At 40.7% G+C, this 20,462-nt stretch overlaps 5 protein-coding genes across 9 annotated transcripts; 3 read left to right on the forward strand and 2 right to left on the reverse strand.

The window, feature by feature from the left end:
• Positions 1 to 34: 34 nt before the first annotated feature.
• LOC116916997 (quinone oxidoreductase) lies at positions 35 to 3,978 on the reverse strand. 3 transcript variants are annotated; one of them, XM_032922331.2, is made up of 9 exons: positions 3,067 to 3,978; positions 2,254 to 2,352; positions 2,038 to 2,190; positions 1,664 to 1,824; positions 1,474 to 1,562; positions 1,208 to 1,292; positions 899 to 1,028; positions 692 to 787; positions 35 to 575 (listed from the first exon to the last, which is right to left on the reverse strand). In XM_032922331.2, exons 2-9 carry the CDS (start codon positions 2,341 to 2,343, stop codon positions 408 to 410), a joined length of 972 nt encoding a protein of 323 aa, XP_032778222.1. In that variant the 5' UTR covers positions 2,344 to 2,352; positions 3,067 to 3,978; the 3' UTR covers positions 35 to 407. The 3 variants fall into 3 exon arrangements, with proteins under 3 accessions (XP_032778222.1, XP_032778221.1, XP_032778223.1); XM_032922330.2 differs by lacking the exon at positions 3,067 to 3,978 and adding an exon at positions 2,445 to 2,678; XM_032922332.2 differs by lacking the exon at positions 3,067 to 3,978 and adding an exon at positions 2,435 to 2,677.
• A 462-nt stretch (positions 3,979 to 4,440) lies between these two features.
• Positions 4,441 to 6,104, forward strand: LOC116916995 (zinc transporter zipt-7.2). The gene is made up of 3 exons (XM_032922328.2): positions 4,441 to 5,356; positions 5,418 to 5,617; positions 5,682 to 6,104. Exons 1-3 carry the CDS (start codon positions 4,507 to 4,509, stop codon positions 5,997 to 5,999), a joined length of 1,368 nt encoding a protein of 455 aa, XP_032778219.2. The 5' UTR covers positions 4,441 to 4,506; the 3' UTR covers positions 6,000 to 6,104.
• A 540-nt stretch (positions 6,105 to 6,644) lies between these two features.
• On the forward strand, positions 6,645 to 7,659 carry LOC116916998 (B9 domain-containing protein 1). The gene is made up of 3 exons (XM_032922334.2): positions 6,645 to 6,812; positions 6,879 to 7,221; positions 7,294 to 7,659. The coding sequence occupies exons 1-3, from the start codon at positions 6,645 to 6,647 to the stop codon at positions 7,419 to 7,421; spliced, it is 639 nt and encodes a 212-aa protein (XP_032778225.1). The 3' UTR covers positions 7,422 to 7,659.
• On the reverse strand, positions 7,445 to 19,242 carry LOC116916992 (prominin-like protein). 3 transcript variants are annotated; one of them, XM_032922321.2, is made up of 21 exons: positions 18,515 to 19,242; positions 17,086 to 17,463; positions 15,460 to 15,627; positions 14,651 to 14,750; positions 14,391 to 14,511; positions 14,228 to 14,294; positions 13,728 to 13,888; positions 13,488 to 13,616; positions 13,290 to 13,313; positions 12,869 to 13,034; positions 12,490 to 12,622; positions 12,186 to 12,338; positions 11,831 to 12,067; positions 11,489 to 11,723; positions 11,320 to 11,409; positions 11,030 to 11,257; positions 10,710 to 10,868; positions 10,219 to 10,340; positions 9,564 to 9,620; positions 8,834 to 9,259; positions 7,445 to 8,747 (listed from the first exon to the last, which is right to left on the reverse strand). In XM_032922321.2, the coding sequence occupies exons 2-21, from the start codon at positions 17,453 to 17,455 to the stop codon at positions 8,738 to 8,740; spliced, it is 3,156 nt and encodes a 1,051-aa protein (XP_032778212.2). In that variant the 5' UTR covers positions 17,456 to 17,463; positions 18,515 to 19,242; the 3' UTR covers positions 7,445 to 8,737. The 3 variants fall into 3 exon arrangements, with proteins under 3 accessions (XP_032778212.2, XP_032778216.2, XP_032778214.2); XM_032922325.2 differs by lacking the exon at positions 9,564 to 9,620 and having other exon boundaries at positions 18,515 to 19,240; XM_032922323.2 differs by lacking the exon at positions 13,290 to 13,313 and having other exon boundaries at positions 18,515 to 19,239.
• A 193-nt stretch (positions 19,243 to 19,435) lies between these two features.
• On the forward strand, positions 19,436 to 20,355 carry LOC116916999 (nuclear receptor 2C2-associated protein). Its single transcript, XM_032922335.2, has 3 exons — positions 19,436 to 19,797; positions 19,854 to 19,944; positions 20,004 to 20,355. The coding sequence occupies exons 1-3, from the start codon at positions 19,763 to 19,765 to the stop codon at positions 20,304 to 20,306; spliced, it is 429 nt and encodes a 142-aa protein (XP_032778226.2). The 5' UTR covers positions 19,436 to 19,762; the 3' UTR covers positions 20,307 to 20,355.
• Positions 20,356 to 20,462: the final 107 nt, after the last annotated feature.

Raw genomic sequence — 20,462 nt, forward strand, 5'->3', positions numbered from 1 at the left:
CCGACTACTTTATAAATCGATTCGTTAAACTCTGTATAGGGGAGAAATATATTTCTATCCTTTATATGGGATGAGGCAGGGGGCGGGAGACAGAATAAAGACTTGCACGATTCACGGTAGTGAATTCCTTTGGTTGCAACATTCCTTTAGCAAAGCCTTCAGACGTACACACACATGACTGAATCATACATTTTCGAAACAGAGAGAAGAGGAATTTAAACAAAAAAAAGAGGACGGATCCATTATACCTAGTATCTGAGAAAAAGGGTAAAAAGAGAAGAGAAACAGTGGCAATGTGTCCGAAGGCTGCGTTCATTCAAAACGGAAAAATTTTAGGAAAAAGGAAACAAAAAAACGTAAACATGCTTAGGAAAAAAAAAATCTACTTCTTCATTCACCGAGGACATCTACGTCATTGTCAGGACCAGTTTGCCACGAGATCCTCCTTCGTGACTGAGGACATGGGCATGAGCTTCTTGAACAGTCTCCATTGGGTATTCTTTGTCGATGAACGGCGTTAGGAAGCCCATTTCTACACCGGCCACCACCGATGCAGCAGTTTGACGCCACTCCTCCTGCACACGATTCAAACATTTAAGGAAAAAAAAAAATAATTTTGTTTTTTAAACATTTTTTTTTTATTTATTTATTTTTTTTTGAAAGCCCCATCATTCATTCGCTTTATCCATACCGGAGTCGATCTGAAAAGGGCGCATCCGACGATAGAAGCCTCTTCTGTCATCAGGAAACGAGGGCTGATTTCGACGTTGCCTCGATTGCCCACAATCTATATATCCCCCCATCGCCCAACCCGAAAAAAACAAAACAAAAATGAAGAAATACCAAAACGAGATGTCAGATAAAATGTGTAAACAGAATTCCACCCTATGTGACGTACCACAACGCGAGCTCCGGGACCGATGACGGTCAAATCCGGACCGAGATTGATGTCTGATGCGTTTTCGATAATAACATCAAAGCCGTCACCGCCCACAGCCTCAGCAGCTTGTTCCAAATATCCCTTCTCCCTGTGAATAAACAAAAGATGATGATGAATTGGAAGTTGGCTCACAAAGAGAAGAAGGGTGAGCGACAGAGAGGAGAGGCCCACATTCCGGAAATTGGGGAGTGAATCGGTATGGTCCGACAGGAGATGAGTTGATTCGAGTGTCGAGAAAGGGAGGAAAATGTTAAGTGGTGTCCATACCTATGATTGAATACCAGATGCGCTCCATTGTTTTTCACCAGTTCCATTCCCTGGGGTGATCCGGCTGTTCCGACGACGGTCATACCTGACGAGTATGGGACATAAACGTTACAAAACGTAAAAGTTTTTTAACTGTTAACGCAAGTCATTTTCCAGGAAGAATGCATTAGTGAAAATGACGCCACTTTGTTTAAAAAAGCTTTTCTTGGGTAATGGTAGGTGGTCTTTTTCGAGCTAAGACAAGATACTTTATTGTCGCTCATTACCGTGTGCTTTGGCTATTTGACAGGCGGCCAATCCAACAGCTCCGCTAGCTCCATGTACCAACAAACGATCACCGGCCTTTGCCTTCCCTCTGAAACGGAAAACAAAACGAGGAGTAGAAAAAAGAAGAATTTTACCATTAGTTCCGATGAAAATATGAAAGAAAAGGTGAAAGTAGACAGGCTTTTATACTTAATAAATATAGCACGGTAGGCCGTGAAGTAAGGTACACCTAGGGCAGCCCCTTGGGCGAAGGAGAGGCGGTCAGCCAGGTGGAACACTGAACGCGATTCACAAGCGACATACTCTGCGTAAGAGCCGCTGGCCCCGGAAAAGAAAACGCGATCACCGACCTATTCGACCAAAACCAAGAAAATAAAGAAAAAAGAACTAATGTAAAATAGGGAATAAAACAAATATTAGAAAAAAAGTGATTTCATAAAAATAATATAAACCACAACTTAAGCTGTGGTTGGCTTAATTTTTTTTTGTGGCTCCTGGTTTTTGCAATGGTCCATTCCCTTGGGCAGGGCACTGTTTGACAGAATAATAACATGGTTACCAACCTTGAGATTGTCAACTTCTGAACCAATTTTTTCTATAGTCCCAGCACCATCACGGCCTGGAATGTAAGGCAAGGTTGGCAACTGAGCAAATAATCCCATCCTGATGTAGGTGTCAACTGGATTTACACCAGCTGAGCCAACCCGAATGAGTACCTTAAGACAGATTTCACATTATTAAAATTGTATGTATTATGCATTTGATAAATGTAATTCAACCTGGCTCTCAGTATGAACAGGAATTGGAACATCAGTTTCAACTTTCAAGACCTCTGGACCTCCAAATGTATGCACTCGTACAGCCTTCATTGCCAATCCCTAAAATAATTGGAAATTTTGATTGTTTCATCCGTTATAAAACGAAGAATTTAGTCAGATAGCTAAGCCACTTTCTACATACTTCGTATTACCCTAATAAAACAAAAAAAATGTGAGTTCATTGACACACATAAGACACGGTCGAAAGCCCAATATTTCTATTGCTCGCTGGTCATTTACAGTTTCGCCTTCAACGCTGGCTTTCTCTTCTAATGGAACACTTCTCATGAGCTCAACGAACAAGGGTGCAAAGTCCTATGGCAAGAGTAGTGTCTAATGTCTAATTTTATCGACAAAGATAATAACAACGCCAACAAGTGCTCATAGCTTCAGACGACATAGAGGGAGTGAGAGCCTTCAAGTTAAAAACAATAAAAATTCGCATGTATGAAATAATCTTGATCAGATTTGGAAAGAGCACGTTCTATTTTTAAATTTTTATATGAAACAGGAAAATTCTATGACTTGATTGCTAAAGTATTTTTTCTTCTTCTTTCTACTAGTTCAGTATAAATTGGTTTTTCCACGAATTCAGGATGTTTTCTGGAACTTTGAAAATCGGATTTTTGATCAAATATTTTCTTCTTGTTGTGCGTGCACTTATTCTGAATTAAGAAAAGTCTAAGTTCTTAGAAAATACCAGAGCTATTAAACAAAATAGTCAGTGGTAGTCTAGTTGGCTGTGAATAAAATAAGTAAAAAAAAATTGCTTACGGATTTTGTGGAGAATTACAGCGAACAGAAACTGGTGGACGTCGAACGAAAGACCTGTTAATTCCTCGGTGGCACGTTGCAGTGTGAATGTTAAAGTGAACAGAGGAAGAAGAAATAGGACATCGAGTTTCATAGCCTTTCTTTTTTTCCCTCACAGACGATGTGTTCCGCTCAATTCACGATTTCATGCCGGTTCTCATCGCGTTCTACTTTCTCTCCACAACCCCGCAACCGAGGAACAATTCGGATTAGTCTGAAGGGAAGCATCAGTGCTTTAATAGTATAGCTACTGTTCTACCCATACATTTTCGTTTTTTTTTGTGTCCTAATTACGAACGAAAAACGATGAGCATCCTTCAAGGGTAAGTAATGTCTATTTTCATCGAGATTAGAAGACTTGACCATCCATATTAGTCAAAGACAAAATGGTTTTACTATGAATACACATCGTAACAACGAATACTTTGAGAATTAATCAACAAATTGTTGATGAGTCCATATTTAAATTTACACGACGAACTTTCACAACGCACTTTTATAATTGATAGTTATCATTGAAGTCGAAAAACGTTTTCGTCCTTGGTACTTGGGTTCACTGTACGACAAAATAGGAACAAATCCCGAAGGTTTTGCTTCTGTTACACTTTGGTTACAGAATAGAAAGTTACTAGGTCTTGCGTCACTAGACCCAGGAAGAAATACGCTGGTTTAATTTTTGTGTATGTAGGGTAATAATCAATCACGGTCGAACAATTCGAGCGCGTAGTTTGACGCGAAGCGATAACTTATTAAAAATTCTTCGAACTCAGATGGTAGGTAAAAATCCACTGTGCGAAATAATAAACCTAATAACGCCAATACGAGAATAATCCAAATCACGGCAATACTAAACTAATCTATTTTTTTCAAGCCTTCACTCGTTTCTAAGTAACACAATGGGCAAAAATTTCGCGGTGTCACTGCAACCGGGAATCCGCCTGTCGTCTGCTGGAATGCACAACTGTAAAACTCAAGATATATATATTTTCCTCTAAAATTGTGCTATTATTCGCATCTTTTTCATGTTTAATAAATGATAAATAAGGTAGAAAAATTAACTAAAACATTGGTTTTCCTCAAAGTAAGTTCATCGTTGGAAAATTCATCTTTGGAAAAATAAAAGCGTTTTTTTATTCGGATCAGCAAACAGCAACGCTGGTAAAATTATTTTGTCTGTAGCTTTAAATTAAAATTGGTCCTGTGATTGTTTTAAATGAAATTTTTAATACTAAAGAATAATAAAATGTTGTTAACGGCTAAGTTTTTTTAAATTCATTTTTAAAGATCATCTTTTAACTTTTATTGAAAAGTCTGGCATCACTGAAAGTTGAGATTCAGTTCACAGCTGTTATTACACGTCAGACTCGGGTGCGCTTTGCATTCGAGCTGTCAAAACTCAAAATGCTTACCCGCCGGTTTGTCGTTCGATTATTCAGTGTTATACTGTTAGTAGGAATTTTTTTATCCCTTCCACAGTTTTGCCACACTCACTCTCACAATGACCATGGACATTCACACGATCACCATGGACACGCACATGATCATCACGGACATTCGCACGATCATATCGAAGAGCGGCCATCATTCAAATATTCGAAGGAAGCCAATATTCCAAAACCGCCTCCTCCACCAGCTAGAAAACTAGATGAGAACGAACATCTTCATCACCATGGACACACACATGATCATCATGGGCATTCACATGATCATGAACATGATCATGAGCACCCTCATGAACAGACACAGCATGCTGAAGTTCCAAAAAGAACAACAATGGCCCTGTGGACAGAAGCTATTGGTTCCACTCTTCTCATTAGTGTTGCACCATTTATTGTGCTTTTTTTCATCCCTATTGACAGTAGCCCTGAACGCCAACCTCTACTCAAAGTTTTGCTTAGCTTTGCCTCTGGTGGGCTTCTCGGTGATGCATTCTTACATTTGATTCCACACGCTTTGATGGCTCATTCTGGAGATGAGGAACATCATTCCCACTCTCATGGACATTCTCATGGAGATGGTCATTCTCATGGACATGACATGACTGTTGGCCTCTGGGTCCTGAGTGGTATCATTGCTTTCCTAGCTGTTGAGAAATTTGTTAGAATCGTCAAAGGTGGTCATGGTCATAGCCACAGCCACAGTCATACTGAACCAAAAAAAGATACCAAATCCAAAACCGAGACAAGCCCAAAAGAAGGAAAAACCAAAGAAAAGAAGGAGAAGGCTGCTAAGGAACCTGCAAAACCTTCAGGTAGATGTTCTCATTTGTTTAAATTGTACATGACACTTGATCTTCATTTTTCTGTTTTCAGGAGATATCAAGGTAGCTGGATATCTAAACCTGGCAGCTGATTTTACCCACAACTTCACTGATGGCTTAGCTATTGGGGCTTCGTTTTTGGCTGGAAGGACTACAGGAATTGTAACTACAGTCACAGTTTTGTTGCATGAAATCCCACACGAAATTGGAGATTTTGCTATTCTCATCCAATCAGGCTGTGATCGCAAAAAAGTAATTCTTATAAAACTATATTTTGTTTTGTGAAATTAATGGCTCTCTTTCTCTTATTCAATAGGCTATCTTTTTGCAGCTCATCACAGCGGTGGGTGCGCTTACAGGATGTGCCGTTTCTCTATTTGCGGAAGGAATCGGTGCTGCTGCCACTGCTTGGATCCTTCCGTTCACAGCTGGTGGATTCATTTACATTGCAACTGTATCAGTAATTCCTGAACTCTTGGAAAACAGCAAGTTCTCTCAGACTTTAATGGAAATCGCTGCCTTGCTTGCTGGTGTCTATATGATGGTTCTTGATTGCCGAATACGAGTGAAAAGTTATGGATGCAAGTTGTTTCCTTCTGGCAGGGCTAGAATGGTTAAATTTTACTTCTACTAATCCGAATACCATTCTGGTCTATATTATGCCTTACGCTTGTTCGTATGTGTTGCAAAATACTGAATAAAGGTATGAAATTGAAATAAAAATTAACACAGTTCAAAACTTTAATCTTTTTTTTTAGTAGCAAATGTATTTCTTTGCACTTTGTTCAGATCTAACAAGCAGGTAACCGAGCTTCATTCTTCGTTATCGAAAAAAGATAGTCGTAGGCCTACTTTGTTAATTTTATTCAAAGACACTTCATTGATTGAAACCATATGCTATCAGCTAAGAATGATATTTTGATTGTAGAAACCATACGAAAAGAACAATGTTTGCCATTGTTTTTTTCCGAGGTTACCTGATAACGCATTTGGTAACCTTCTTTGACTGGCGCCGACATGTGTGTGCAGTGTTTTTATTTCCGCGTTTCTTCAATCGTACAATCGCTTCCATGCAAGCAAACGAAATTTCCGAAATTCTATTTTGAATAATAGAATAATGCCCCCATTCATTTGCTTCATAAGCTATATGGGTGGCGCGCAATACAGTATGTAACCATGGTAACTGACAAATGCCAAGTCAAAACAAGAAAGCAAACCAGCATGATTACGATTACAGTGGCGTATATTCTTCCATTTCAAGCATACTTCAGTGTAAAAAATGACGTCAACTGAAACTTCAAATGGACACATCACATCAACGCCGCTGATAGCAACCAGCTTCTACTATTCTGTCCAGGGTCAAATTCGGCATGGAGAATTCCCACTCAATTCCCAACTTTACGTCAAAACTTGTTATCACCACGGAGCTGACTGGATATTCTGTCACGTAAATATATACACTATAGCAACTTTCGGAATTTATTAAGGAATGACTCCAACTTACGACGTGTAGGGTATTGAAGAAGGGTTAAGTCAGCTAGCCACTCAGAAGCCATCCGGAAGCCGAGAATTGGTGTGGAATTTTCCTTTACAATCATCGTGGAAGAGCACGAATCCCTACGGATGGCCTAGGCTGGTTCTCAGTGTTTATGGTCCCGATGAGCTGGGCAACGCCGACGTCGCATACGGCTACGGTTCAACGATTTTACCCATCTGTGCTGGACATTTCACGAGAACGCTGGCTATCTACCGCCCACAGTCGCAGTCTCTTCTGCACAAATGGACCAGCTGGTTTACCGGACGTCGACCAGAATTGATTGATCCCAAAACTATAGCTCTCAATGAAGGTCGTGATGGTAAAGTTCTTCAAGTTGCTGTTTTTTTTTATTCACGTTAGTTTACAGATAATTTCTTTTTTGTATTTTTAGTTCTCCGAATGGAAACGCTAGGTTACGTCACTGTCGAATTCCACACGACATTTAAAGATTTCCAAAGTCTCGGCTATGATTCATCACTCAGCCGGCCTGACCAACTTACCAATTTACCAGCCTTTTAAAAGAAACTATTAAATACATGCTGTTGAGGTATGAAAGAGACTTTCAAATGGATGTATTTCTTTGTTTTTCAACTAAGTAGACGACACCATTCAAGGTGAGCAGCGGGGTATAAAGACATCAAAGAGCGAAATGATTCTCTTCCCAAACGAAACGAGATTTCCGCTTGGGTCATATTACATTACAAAAGATTCCAAATAAAAGAGAAAAGAAAAATCATGATGAAACAGTACGCTAATGGAAAAAAAAAAATGAATCCGAGAATTCGCAATCTCCATCCATCTGTGACAAGAGATGGAAGATTCTCCAAAGAGTGCCAGCAGTTGCTCGTGTTATACATAATACAAAATGTAAGTTAATGACGGCATAGACGAAGAAAATGGAACAGGACATGTATGTAACAAACGATCAAAAATTTAGTCTTCTCTCCCCTCAGTAATGAATGGCTTTTGCAGAATTTATTTTGTGAGGGGAGGAAAAAAAAATAAAACACGAGATTCGCTTACTCCGAGCATAAAAAAAGATTTAACTCCTCTCTTTTTTTCTTCTTTGTTTTGTTTGAAAGGAGAAAAAGTATTGATTGAATCATATATATATAAAGGAGGAGGAGATTTCATCAACAACAATAACAACGAAAACTCCTCAGTGTCCATCAAAAGTACCGAAGCACGAGAGAGAGTGAAAGAAATAGAGGGAAGTCTTGGCTTTGGTCTCACGATGAAGAAAGAAGTTGAAACAATGGCTGAAACCAAAAAAAAAGGAAAAGTTCAACCAGAAAAAGAGAGATGGGAGAGAAGTACGTGTTTCGAATGCTCAAACACGCCTTTATATCCTGTTATACACATATAAAGTAGGAGCAAATGCACATGTCATCACACGTTTAAAGAGACAAATTGCCAAGAAAAATCACATGAAACAGGGAGGGGAAGGAAGTTTTGAGGGTGAGGAGTGCATCCATGTGCAAGTTGCGACTTTTTTTCTGTTGAAGAGATGAGACGAGAGATGAAACTCTAAAACTCATGAATAATGTACAACACGTTCTCTCTTACACTCACTCACACACGCGATCGTTCCTCGGAGGATTGTATACACACATACTTAGGCACTCGGTGCGCGCGCACCAGATGCAACGCAACAACGAACGCCAAAATAAAAAAAGAAACCAAGAAGAAAACAATCAGTACTTCCGCTTCTCCTTTGTCATCAATCCGGCGACGAAGCACAAAAAAAAAAAACGCAACAACTCGAAATGGAAGTGGAGAAACAGAGACGTCATTCCGGACGTTGATGGAATCGAGGACGAGATCATCAAAGCTTTTCACTTATCGCTGCAATCAAAAGACGAGAATCATTCAGAATCCATCAACTCGAGAAACTCGAAAGGCGAGTAACAGCAGTTCTTGACAATACTCACGCTGGTCCTGGATAGTAATAGGGCGGAGGTCTCTCGTAGTCGGCGGCGGATGGTGCGGACGGTGTTCCGCCAATACTCGGAGTTCCTGCGGACGGTGAAGTTGCAGCAGCTGCAGCGGCATGCGTAGGAGAGGCTACATAACGTGGGACGCTTCCATCACCCCAAGCTCTTGGAGCTGGATCTTGAAAGCGGCCAGGTGCCTTTCCATTGCGTTCCGATGGCGCCACAATGGCAGTTGAAGCTCCGCCAGCCACTCCTCCGCTTGTCGAAACTGAAGTAGCAATCAAGCCACTACGATTGCCGCTGCCCGTTCTCGCTTGATGCTGCGAGATGCTGTAATCATCTTCGTAAGCACCTCCGTAAACGTGGCCATACGCGTGACCCGATCGATTGTTACCCGACGACGGCATTCCCCTACGATCGCGACTGTTAAACGAAATTGAATTTTTGAAATAACAACAAAATTTAAACTGAATCCGCGTTATTAAATAGAGTGTTTGAAATTAGATTGAGAGCGGGGGAACATAAAAAAAAACAGAGACGAGACTTTTATCTGATAGGAGGGAAAAGAAACAAGAAGGAAAGACAGACATATATTCAGACGTGTACACACACTTACACAGTACGTGCAGAAATGTTCTACTATTCAGCCTTCAACATGCAGTAAAGTTAATTTAATCAAAACAAGAGAAAAAACAAAAAAAAGATGAAGACAGCCATCAAGTCTTACTTGTTTAAGGCCAATGGAATGTTGTCCCGGTCGGCATAAGCATCATACAAGTACTCTCTGAAGAAATATATCGGAAGGAAAAGTGTTTTTGTGATTTCCGGAATGGTATATGTATAATAAAAAAAAAAAGTAGCGAGAGAAAAAAAACCCAGAAAAAATAAAAAAATAAACCATCGTTCAATGTTTTTTTTCTTTTCAAAAGAGACAAGCAAAATAGCCAGACCACCACCATTGAAAAGAAGAAAATAAAATAATCGAAATTATTGCTCGCCATCACCATATTTTAAAAATAGGGGCGAAGAACGAATGAATCCCAAAAGAAACTACTAACGAGAATATACCCGAAGAAAGAAAATCCAATAATAAAAAAATAAAGAGATAAAAAAAAAATTTCGTGCTACAATATATGGAGCAGTTCTTTGGCACCAATTCAACCGAATGACGAAAGTATTTTCTTCAACAGGAATGTTTCTTTTATCTTTGATATGCATCGCCTAATAAAAAGATATCCAGCAGGAAATGGCCTCAAATAATCGTAAAATCATAAAAGAAGAGGAAGAAACTCTTTCCTTCTTTTTTTTGAGGAGGATGGAGGAGGGAGAGAGTGAGATCCTTTACCATCGAAGCATTTTTTTACCCATTAACACGCTCTTACCTCTCGACAATCGAGCCCGGATAAGGATCCGTCTTCCGGTAGAGAGAGGCCAGCACCATAGCCAAAACGACGCAGGGTAGAAATAAGAGGACGCACCATCCAACACTGGCCCAGAATCCATTCTGAAAAGTCAACAACAAACAAATCGATCAACAATGATTCACTAAACTGGAGAAAAAACAGAACTTTGCTCTTGAAATAAAAAATAATAATAAAAAAACAAAAAGGGAAAAAAAAACCATAAAGAAAAATACAATAAAGTACAAGTCCAGCAGTTTTCTATAGGGCCGTCGATTCCTAACCCATTCATCACTCTCGAAAGAGAGCGGAATAAAAGCACACTGCCGATTTTTGAAACCAAATCAGTAAGTGAAAAAAAAAATCAATAGGATTACAGGGGGGAAAAACAAAAGAAGGAACAAAGCACTCATTTTTGTAAGGAAAAAGCAAAGTTAAATCCTAAAAAGAGGCGGGAAAAGCAGTGAACTTACAAAAGGCCAGAAGATATGTTGGCAGACCACGGCTGATGTAGTATTATAGGCTTGAGAAAGCGGCCAACATTTACCGACTTTAAAGAGAACGTGGTCGGTAACGCGTTGGACATACTTGTCGATGAGCCGCTCGCACTCCTTGGCAAATTCAACAGCCAACTGTGAAATGAATCAATCAATATTTCCCGTGTAAACAAAAAAAAAAAAATTCAAAAATGAAAAAAGATGCACCGGATCGATACATCAATTTGTCTCGGATCCATGAACTCTGCCGTTCACACACACACTCGAGGATTCTTTTTATAATTTTTTTTTTATACCTTAGACAATTGCTCGGGTCCTTTATTCTCGAGGAAAGTCTGAGCGGATTCAGCTTGGCCAATTAGCATTTCAATAGCCTCCGACAAGCTAGATTGATTGAAGCGGACACGTTCTTCTAAATTGGCGGCTGCCTTGCGCAGTCGCTGGGCTGCCTCTTTCATTGGAATCAATTCAGACTTTTGTAGCCGTGACAGGAAGATGGCATTGTCCCATAGAGTATTGGCAGCCTAATAAAGTAATACGTTACGTGTCGTCGCTTGGGAAAGGTTTTTACTTGACTGTGACTTACATTCGGTTCGAATTGCTGCACTTGAACGGCGGTGCTATTCAGAATGGCTGCCATTTCCTGGAGGTTGACCGATGTTATATTCTGTTCCAGCTGTGTAAACCGCAGTCGACATAAAGATTCATTCACCGTTCCATCATTCAATGCCATTATTTAAAAACAACAATCATACCAAAATAGAATAGGCCGTAAAGTTAACTCGCATCAGGTCGGATGCGGCGAAATCTCGCAATTGCTGTTTCGCTTCGTTCGTTAACAAGTTCATCCCGGTAAAACGAATGTTGCTCGTTAGGCGACGGACTTCCGATTCTATATTTAAGCGACGGGAAGGATCGCCTAGCGACGAAACATTCAGCACGCGTTCCAGCTTCAACATTTGGTACAGCGTCCTATTCTGGTGGCAATCCCTAATGAGGAGAAAGGGGTTGATTTGGTTATCATTCGAAAATTTATCTGCAAATGGCGAAAGTGCGTAAAAACCCGCACGCAGTCCTTGTGGTGATGTTACACATACTTGACGATGTTGGAGACGGTGACGAGGTCGTCCTTGACTACACCATGTGGGTTGAGTGCCGTGAGAGGTATGTTGCGGTCGATAAAATCGTAGAGCTCACGCTGTTGGGGTTCCTCTCCCGTCCCTAAACGGGTCAGTACATCGCACGATAGATTTTGGCTAAAGACACCAACCAGGAAGTGAACGACGGTCAGAACTAGGAGAACAAACGACGTCATAAACACCAATCCAACACCCCTATTGAAGAAACAAAAAGAGCGAGTTGTTAAATCGATGTCTTCCTTCTTCTTCTTCTTGCAAAGACAAATGATTTCGGTAAATAACGTGCGTGTCGTAAAAAGTTTTCTGTTCTTACGCCATGAGACAAGAAGCACCAGTGGCTCGGGTCCCGAAATCGTCATCGTAGCGGTCGACAGGCCGTTTGCCGCAGCAGCCACAGAGTAATCCAAAAGCGAAGCAGAGCGTGATCAAAAGTACTAGACTTGCCATACCAATATCAATGTAGAACCTGTAAGACATAAATCAATACAAAAAAAAAAGAAAAAGAAAGTTACATCTACACTATAAAGTTCATTTTAATAGACACAGTGCTTTTTTATGGTGAAACATGCAGACATACAATGTGTCTAGCCTATGGCCCTATACATCTTTTACTATACCGATATTGACCGTAGTGGTCGATGTAACTCTGTAGGGTATTGATAGACTCTTGAACAGACTCGCTGCGAGCCATTTCGACACCACGACCCATCAGGATGGAAATGTCCTCGGAATTCCGCTCCAAACTTTGTCCTGAAAGTACAGATATAGAGCATGATACGCATCGTTAGTTTGCGGTATAAAAAAAAAAGATGTGGTCGTCATTATCGCTTGTGCACAGCACTTGCGTCTTCACGGTCTAATGATTACAAGCCACCATCAACATGTTCTTTACAAAAATATTTTAAAAATTAAAAATAAAAAATAAAAAAAGACTTTCTCCATTTCTTTTTCACTAGTAGAAATGATGTTCAGATTTTCGTGATAACGAAAAATTACCGGCTGATCGTAAGTGTTGCTTGAAAGAGGGTAGAGTACTTCCGACGGCTTTCTGGACATCGTTTGAGATTCTCTCCAGAGCGGAACGACCCCGCTTGACTTCACTCTCCACTCCGGTAGTGATCAATTGAGAAATGTTGCGCGCTATCCTCTGTACATCCGGCAACTATCAAACATTTGATAAAAATAAAATAAAATGCTTCTTTGCCATTTTTTTTTTCTTTATAAAAATAATGCACTGCAGTTTGAAGTTATGAAACATAATAAAAAAAGGAAAATAGGGTGCGCAGAAAAAACTAACATGCCGGAAGAGTGAGCCAGGAACACTAGCGCGCGCATACACACACACAAAGTTTCATGAGTGTCGGCGGTATTAAGAATAAGGACGTGCCGACAGCCAACCAAAACAACGGTTTCTTACCTTGGGCAAATAATTCTCGACAAACTTTTTAATTTGCGTGTCACGATGCGGCAGAGGAGAAAGTTAAGAAAACAATTCATCATTATTATTGAGACGTTAGGTGTGGTACAATAATCGTTACTAATCGCCGTGTTAGTTATAGGATCGGCATTAAAGTTAACGTTGAAAAAAAAAATAAAATAAAGGGAACGCCCATACCTCTTGGAATTGAAGATCGACGGAGAGGGAATCTAGATCGTACTGTTGCCGGAAATTAGCACAAATGGGCTGGTTAGCGCATCGATCCAATAGCTGCTTCAATTGTCTTTTCACCTCCAACAAACCGTCCTACAAATAAAGTACACACACGCACACAAAGACAATTAGATTAGATACATGGCAATTTGTGCTGGTTTCTTTTTCTTTGTCGCACACAAAGAAGGCGGATAGAGACGATACCTGAAGTTGATTAGCTTTGTCTTGGAGAAGGCCTGTATCTTGTTCAATGTTTGCTAGATTCTGGCGGATCTCTGCCAAATTGGAAACGATGGCCGTCAAGTTGTCAACAGCAATGGCTCGTGACACGTGCTTCAGTTCGTTAGTCACCAGTCGCCCACTGTCTGTTACGTGAACAAGAAATAAGGAGGGCATATAAAGTATACAGGCCGAAAATCCATGACGATAGATCTATTTGCTTTGGTTTATGCTGCTGCTCCAAACCAATAGATCAAGCGAAAGGAAAATAAACGAACTTGACGATCAAATAAAACGACAAGTTTGTCTCATAAAGAAAAAAGCGGCAAGCGCATTTACACACGACTCCGCACACAGCCAGTACACGTACGACAATAACACTGAGATAAATCCATGTCATCGCGTGCGTGAAATGATCTGTTGGAGCTTTTCCGTTCTTTTTTATTTATTTATTTTACCCTTTTTACTGTATATATATATATTACCGTCGAGTGCTTTGGCGATGGCAGCTTCCAGTTCACGATAGTTTGTCGTCAACAATGTCACGTACTCCTACAACAAATGCAAAAAAAAAAAGGGGGCGAAGAAGAAAAAAGTGGAAGTTGTAGACATGCCAAATTAATTCGAGATGATAATAAGAAACTGTACTTTTCGAGTATGATTAAAGTAAGTGGCTGTATCTTCAGTCGTGTGACGAAGGGCAGTCGGCAGGGCGTTAACGCCGTCCTGTGTGTTGGCATTGGAAACGAAGGCGCAGATAACGCCGAAACTGTGTCGGCATCGAACACAAAAAAAAACAGAAAAAATACAAATAAACGTCATCGATCGTTGTCGCCTTGTACTCAACACACGCATACACAACTTGCTACTATTATACACGTCTGTAAGACTGGCAACGAACAACTTACGCGACAAGTAGAAGTAAAAGACCAAGGAAAAGTCCCAAAATGACTCGTTGGCACTTGTCACCTCGTTTCTCGAATGGCTCTTCTTTAGCACCGCAACGACCTATTATTTGCAAACAAAACAGAAATTTAGTACACGAGTTCCAACACCATAATCTCGGGAGGATTTTCTTCTATTCAAAAGCTCTGTGCGGTGTCTAGTGGGTGGGGGGATCAATGCTTGTTAAAGTCTCATACAAAGTAGTAGCTAGTAAGGCCAGCTCCAGTCTTGTGTGTAGTACAATACTGTTACTATACACAGCAGCTTCGTCAGCCATTGGATTAAACCCCATAAGCCTAAGGGAGACTCGTGGGGAGGAAGATGGATGTCAAGTCTCCGGGGATGCACTTGGAGTGTATGTGTGGCCGGATCAGCATTCCGGCAACGACATACGTACGTAAAGGAGAGCACACTTGATCTGATCGTTAGTGGCTGATAACGACCTCTTTTCCTTTTACTACGTTTCTTACCACGTCTCTTATATGTGATGCTTTTTTATTCAAAAAATGCTAGGCAACATTTGTCTTTATCGATCGAAAAAAAAAAATCGTTCTTCGCTGCACGCCATTGAAGATAAGGAAAGCTATCACGGCGATCAACTTAATTTTGAAAAGGAACATCGACTGCGCAAGTTTCCATCTTTGCGTGAAATTGGTTCCGGAATGGATCGATAACTTCTCTCTAGTATCTCACGAGGTGAAGTAGTAGTAGTAGTAGTAGTAAGGTCGGTAGCTCTACAGTAAGATCTACTGGAAGAGATATAATAACGTACCAGCGCAACGACAGCAGCAGACGAAGACGCCAGCGATGGGGATGATGGCGGCCAGCAACAGTCCAACTGCGGCAACGGCGATGACTCCCGCGTAATGTTTTAAAATGACTTGCCATTTGGTTTGCACTTGATCCAGCATCACTTCTGGTTCCGTGCTCAGTTGGATACCTTAAGGGTGAAAAAAAAGGACCATTCATTCAGTTTCTTATGTTGAGCGTGATTGTGGACATGATATCACGTTCAATGAAAGTGTGCAGATCACTCCCAGATAACAAATACATCAAGGCCAATTTCTCGATTTCCATTGAAAGCAAGAAGTGTCAAAGCAGTCGGAAAAACAGATGAATGGCGAAAAAAGACAAAGAAATGTTCAAGGGCGTTAAATAAAAATGGTATCAATGACTTTCGAAGTCGATGACAAAAAACTTCCTGGTCACGCGACATTCGTTCGTGTCAATCTGGCTCATCAATTGAAAGAAAAAAGGGGGAAAAGTTTCTACTTTTAAATATTCCGCCATGTCGACAATCCACAACATTAGTCTTTTTCCAAGTCGTTAAAAATCACGTCACGAAACGGACCATTTTCAACCGTATTCACGCTACACAGAGTTACTCCCAGGGCTTTTTTGTTGCTATTTTACTCAAATCGTATGCATGACGAAACAAAAAGTATTGATTCTCCCATTTCTTCACCAGCTTTGCACACAGGTGCATTCATCACCATGACGACGACTCACGCTCAGAAAGAGCCAACGAGAGGTTCAACAACCCGCCCGTAGGCTAGCACGATGAAGGTTAAATAAACGGAATGATGATTGGTGCGTGAACGAAAAAGAAAACTGAGTCATTAAAATGCCCTTGATCTTGCACGTAACGTCACTACCGGATGTTGATAACACAACATTGCTTTTCTTTTCTCCGACGGAGGTGCAAGCTACCGGTAGAAGCCACTTTGGAATGGTGGAATCGAAAAAAAAAAAAAAAGAAGGTCAAGGGGTCGTCCAAACGGGATTTACCAAGTCCAAACATAGAAAGAATTCCCGTTAAATTGCGTAAACTTTCCCGCCCGCTACAGCGATAGAACCTGTGCGGATTGAATGGTCCGAGTGCCACAGTCGTCAACGTCAAGATAAATGAGAACAGCGCCGTTTCACAACCACCGTGATAAGAATGGACAATGATACGCTGTCTCACTAGAAACCATTAACCCAATTCTCCTATTATTTTTTAAAAACCCAAACTAACGACGCCGATTTCCTTTTCGTCATCATAGCGTCGAACGAATTGAGTTTTTTTGTTAATAACGTTCCAGCGTAACGAAGCTTTCAAACAGGCCAGGTGTAACGATATACATTCCATCATACATAAACAATCGGCGTCAAGATTTCTAAGCTCAGCATTCAGTAACTAATAGTAGAACAGCCGTACCCCACGCGGACAAGCAACCCCACGACGACAACGTCCCAGATGGTTTCATACGTTTAAAAAAAGTTTTTCAGAAAAGGAAATAATAATAGCAGCCATTCCAAACACGACAGATGTTTGCTTACCATTCGGCTTCAATAAAGTTGAGTTATTAAAGTTAGAAAAAGGAAAATTCCCGGAGGGAATCTTAAGGGAAATTACCGGGTGGGACTAGATGCTTGGGCATAACAAAGGCCATAAACATGTTGGTGTAAGTATGGAGATGTTCCATTCCGCGACTTTGCATCTTGAATGTAGATACGTAATCACGGATGTATCCAGTCGCTTCTTCCGGTGAACTAACTGGTGTGTACGGGATGACGTCGGGTGGAAGGATGCTGCGCAACACCTGCTGCGTCGTCATGCCGGGCAACGAGGCGAACGGCGTCGTTCGCCACCACGAACCATCGGCTCCCGATGGATCCGATCCATCCGTCCGACTCGACGGGTCCGACTGGCCGATGACAGAGCAGCCGTTCATTAAACAGAGCACCAGCAAACCAACCAGCAGCAGCCGTGGCATCTTCTTCATCAGTATTTCTAAAATCAATAGAAAACAAACAAAAAAAATTGTGTAAAGGGAGAGAGAAAGTAAAGGGAGGCGTGTGTTTTGATCGATCGGATTTCATCACATTCCCTCCCGCTAGACGTGCAGTGTCCGAGTTGACATCGCAGGAAATCCAATCAATCCCGGACCGCCTCCCGCATCTTTTTCTCCAAGACTCATCTAGCTTATTAGGGTTTCCTCTTCTCCTTTCTTTTTTGAGTTTTTGCTTCTCTCTGTCTGTCTTTCCTCTCTTATGGCAATCAGGCTGATTCTTACTGACAAATCCTCCTTTGTTACGAATATAAAAACATTGATCCCGGGCCGCTGCAAGAGAGATGTAATCAATAACCAGACCGTCTACCGACCGCCCGACCAACAGTCACGCAATCTTACACTGTGTGTCTTTCCCATAAAAAAAAAATGTGAGGATGGTGGCTCTTATTCAAGTTTTGCTGTATACGATGAACTTTGTTGAACTTGCAAGATTTCCTTTTTTATTTTACGAAGCAAAATCGATTCAAGTTTTGATTTCTCTGTTAGCAGACATACGCTCAAGTTGTTGCAGCTTTTATGGCCGTCCATGAAATGGTTGACAGTTTAGACTTTTAAATGAAGGGAAATGGAGCACTTTAGAGACGGCCGGATTTATTCATCTTGATGCCAAGATACTTTGGATAAAAGGTCGATATCCTTAAGTCAATTTCCGCCCGTAACCACAGACAATTGCGGTTCAAGGTCAAGGAATCGTTTCACATCAACCGGCCATTCCCTTTTTGAAAGTTATCTTTATTTAAAGTAAAATACACAAGAAAAAATAAAACAGATAACAGTTGGTCTGTGTGGTAAATTGAAGGGGGGGGGGCAGTCAAAAACCCTCGGGTTGTAATTTCAGACAAGAAGGAAGAAAACCACCCCTTCTTTTTCTCACACTGAACCTCGAGGCAAGTGCTGGAGCCGGAACAAAAGAAACAACAAGAGGCCCTCAACATGTCTTTCGGCCATATAATGTTGATGCATCTCTCTCTTTTTATTTTTTTGACTCACCTTGTAGTTGAAATGATTTTTTGTTTTCTTTCAGAATATCTTTTGTTGGCAATGGAACTTTGGTTAGATTGGCTGACGCCCACAATCACACCGACGCACACACGACGAACTTCAGTTTTTGTTTCAGAAAGCCTTCGGTTTCTTTAGCGAAAGCCGATGGGCAGCCGTAAGCAGAATAATAAGTTCGGCCCATCAGCCATCACGCCAACACAACACTGACTGAAGCTCACTGTCTCGCCAGCAGACCAAGCTTGGCAGAAGGGGAGATTTTAATGTGACTTTCTGTACCATGCGGGGCTCTTTCCTGCCATCTAGTGGTCATTCAAATTGACTTCCCAACTTTGGGCTAACACAGTAGAAGCGTTGTCACGCTTGAGATTTTTCTGACTACCTTCGTTGAGCCGTACACCCACGGGTGAGTTAACGCGTACATCAGTGTCATTGAACTCAAATAAATCAAGGGGGTAAGAACGATGATACGTACGATGGAACCTGGTCACGCCTTTTTTTTCAATTTTAACTTAAAGCATAAAAAAGGGGAAATATATAACTTTATTTAGTCACCGACACGACCCAGCAAATGGGACTCACGCAGCACTTCAACTAGTAACCCACCAACTTCCTGACACATTCAAGGAAGTGTGGGATTTCTAGTGCAGCACACACACATTTTGGTTTCATATTTTTTGGAAAATCTCAGCATGGCCATGTAATACAAGTTCCTCCACTTCCTGGTCACCACTGGTCTTTGGCAGTAGAAACATGAAGAAACCATACACGTAATTGTTTGCCACAGGCCACAATCGACCTCCAACGGATGCATTTTTTTTTTTTATTTGTTGCTTACTCTTTCTCCTTATCATGGTTGTAACCTAATCCATAATACCTTGAGGGACAATTGGTCGGTCAGGGCAATTGTGGCGTAAAATCGGGCTTGGAAGCGCACGAGGAAATGACTCAGATTTGTTCTCATGTTGACTCGACAGTTTTTCCCCCCCAGCAATCAGACTAACGTAAATTGTTTTAGATAAGAGCATGTGGTTAACCAACAAACATTTTTGTTTGGAAATCCGGATTTCGATTTGTAATGCGATGAACGCTTTCACTTTTAATCAGAATCTGACGAAATGCGACTCCCGATGCTCAACTGTTTCATTTTACTGACGTAAGAGCAGACGATCACTGCCTGTTTAAAAAAATACTCTTAAGTATTGAACATTACGAACTGTGTTATCGCCAACATAATTCATGACTCTTATACCTAATTCTGATTTGACGGCGAAGTATGTTAAAGTATTTTATTTAGAACGTTAAAATTTAATTTTTCTATATTTATAAGGGTAAGCTCCGTATTGGGGCGTGAAGTAAAATCATACGGCAAGCAGTTCTTGTTTGATGGCTGCAATGAAACCTGCTGGAATTCAGATCAGGTATTTCCTTTAAACAACATTATTCAAATTATATGCATGAAAACATTCAAACTTGATAGGGAACCCCTCAATGGATTGCAGTTCAGTTTGTTAAAGACATGGCAGTGACTCACTTTGAAATTCAATTTCAAGGAGGTTTTGCTGCAAAAAACATTTGTCTGCAAAGAATGAGCGTAGATACTGGAGTTGCAAAGGTAGAAACAGTCAAGACCTACTATCCAGATGATATTAATGCGATCCAAACTTTCCTTCTACCTAATTCACCTTTAATGACAGACAATTTAAAATTTTTATTCCCTGAAAGCACAGACATGTTTGGCAGAATCATTGTATACAGACTCAACTTGTATCAAGATTCATGATGCTTTAAGTAGGATTTTTCTAGGCCAAATAAAAAAATTTTATTTTCAAGCTAACATTTGATTTACACAAAAACAAGTTTTGGAAAGTCCAATTCTGTTCTCTCGAGCTATAAACAGCTATCGATTGTATCAGAAACATTAGACCTTGAACGTAAA

Source organism: Daphnia magna, linkage group LG2, assembly GCF_020631705.1.
Source record: "Daphnia magna isolate NIES linkage group LG2, ASM2063170v1.1, whole genome shotgun sequence".
NCBI lineage: Eukaryota > Metazoa > Arthropoda > Branchiopoda > Diplostraca > Daphniidae > Daphnia > Daphnia magna.

Bases quoted from the DNA above. Each gene is read 5' to 3' on its own strand.
- LOC116916992 (XM_032922321.2), bottom strand. From the start codon at position 17,455: ATGAAGAAGATGCCACGGCTGCTGCTGGTTGGTTTGCTGGTGCTCTGT. The intron at 12,339-12,489 runs GTATAGTAAAAG...TATGTCTTACAG, and splicing joins GACCACTACGGTCAATATCG to GTTCTACATTGATATTGGTA. The intron at 9,260-9,563 runs GTAAGACTTGAT...TTCGTTTAACAG, and splicing joins ATTCCATTGGCCTTAAACAA to TCGCGATCGTAGGGGAATGC.
- LOC116916995 (XM_032922328.2), top strand. From the start codon at position 4,507: ATGCTTACCCGCCGGTTTGTCGTTCGATTATTCAGTGTTATACTGTTA. The intron at 5,357-5,417 runs GTAGATGTTCTC...TTCTGTTTTCAG, and splicing joins GGAACCTGCAAAACCTTCAG to GAGATATCAAGGTAGCTGGA. The intron at 5,618-5,681 runs GTAATTCTTATA...CTTATTCAATAG, and splicing joins CAGGCTGTGATCGCAAAAAA to GCTATCTTTTTGCAGCTCAT.
- LOC116916997 (XM_032922330.2), bottom strand. From the start codon at position 2,474: ATGAACTCACATTTTTTTTGTTTTATTAGG. The intron at 1,293-1,473 runs GTAATGAGCGAC...CATACTCGTCAG, and splicing joins TCAAATAGCCAAAGCACACG to GTATGACCGTCGTCGGAACA. The intron at 1,029-1,207 runs GTATGGACACCA...GTTTATTCACAG, and splicing joins CATCTGGTATTCAATCATAG to GGAGAAGGGATATTTGGAAC.
- LOC116916998 (XM_032922334.2), top strand. From the start codon at position 6,645: ATGACGTCAACTGAAACTTCAAATGGACACATCACATCAACGCCGCTG. The intron at 6,813-6,878 runs GTAAATATATAC...TACGACGTGTAG, and splicing joins CTGACTGGATATTCTGTCAC to GGTATTGAAGAAGGGTTAAG. The intron at 7,222-7,293 runs GTAAAGTTCTTC...TTGTATTTTTAG, and splicing joins TCTCAATGAAGGTCGTGATG to TTCTCCGAATGGAAACGCTA.
- LOC116916999 (XM_032922335.2), top strand. From the start codon at position 19,763: ATGACTCTTATACCTAATTCTGATTTGACGGCGAA. The intron at 19,798-19,853 runs GTATGTTAAAGT...TATATTTATAAG, and splicing joins AATTCTGATTTGACGGCGAA to GGTAAGCTCCGTATTGGGGC. The intron at 19,945-20,003 runs GTATTTCCTTTA...CAAACTTGATAG, and splicing joins CCTGCTGGAATTCAGATCAG to GGAACCCCTCAATGGATTGC.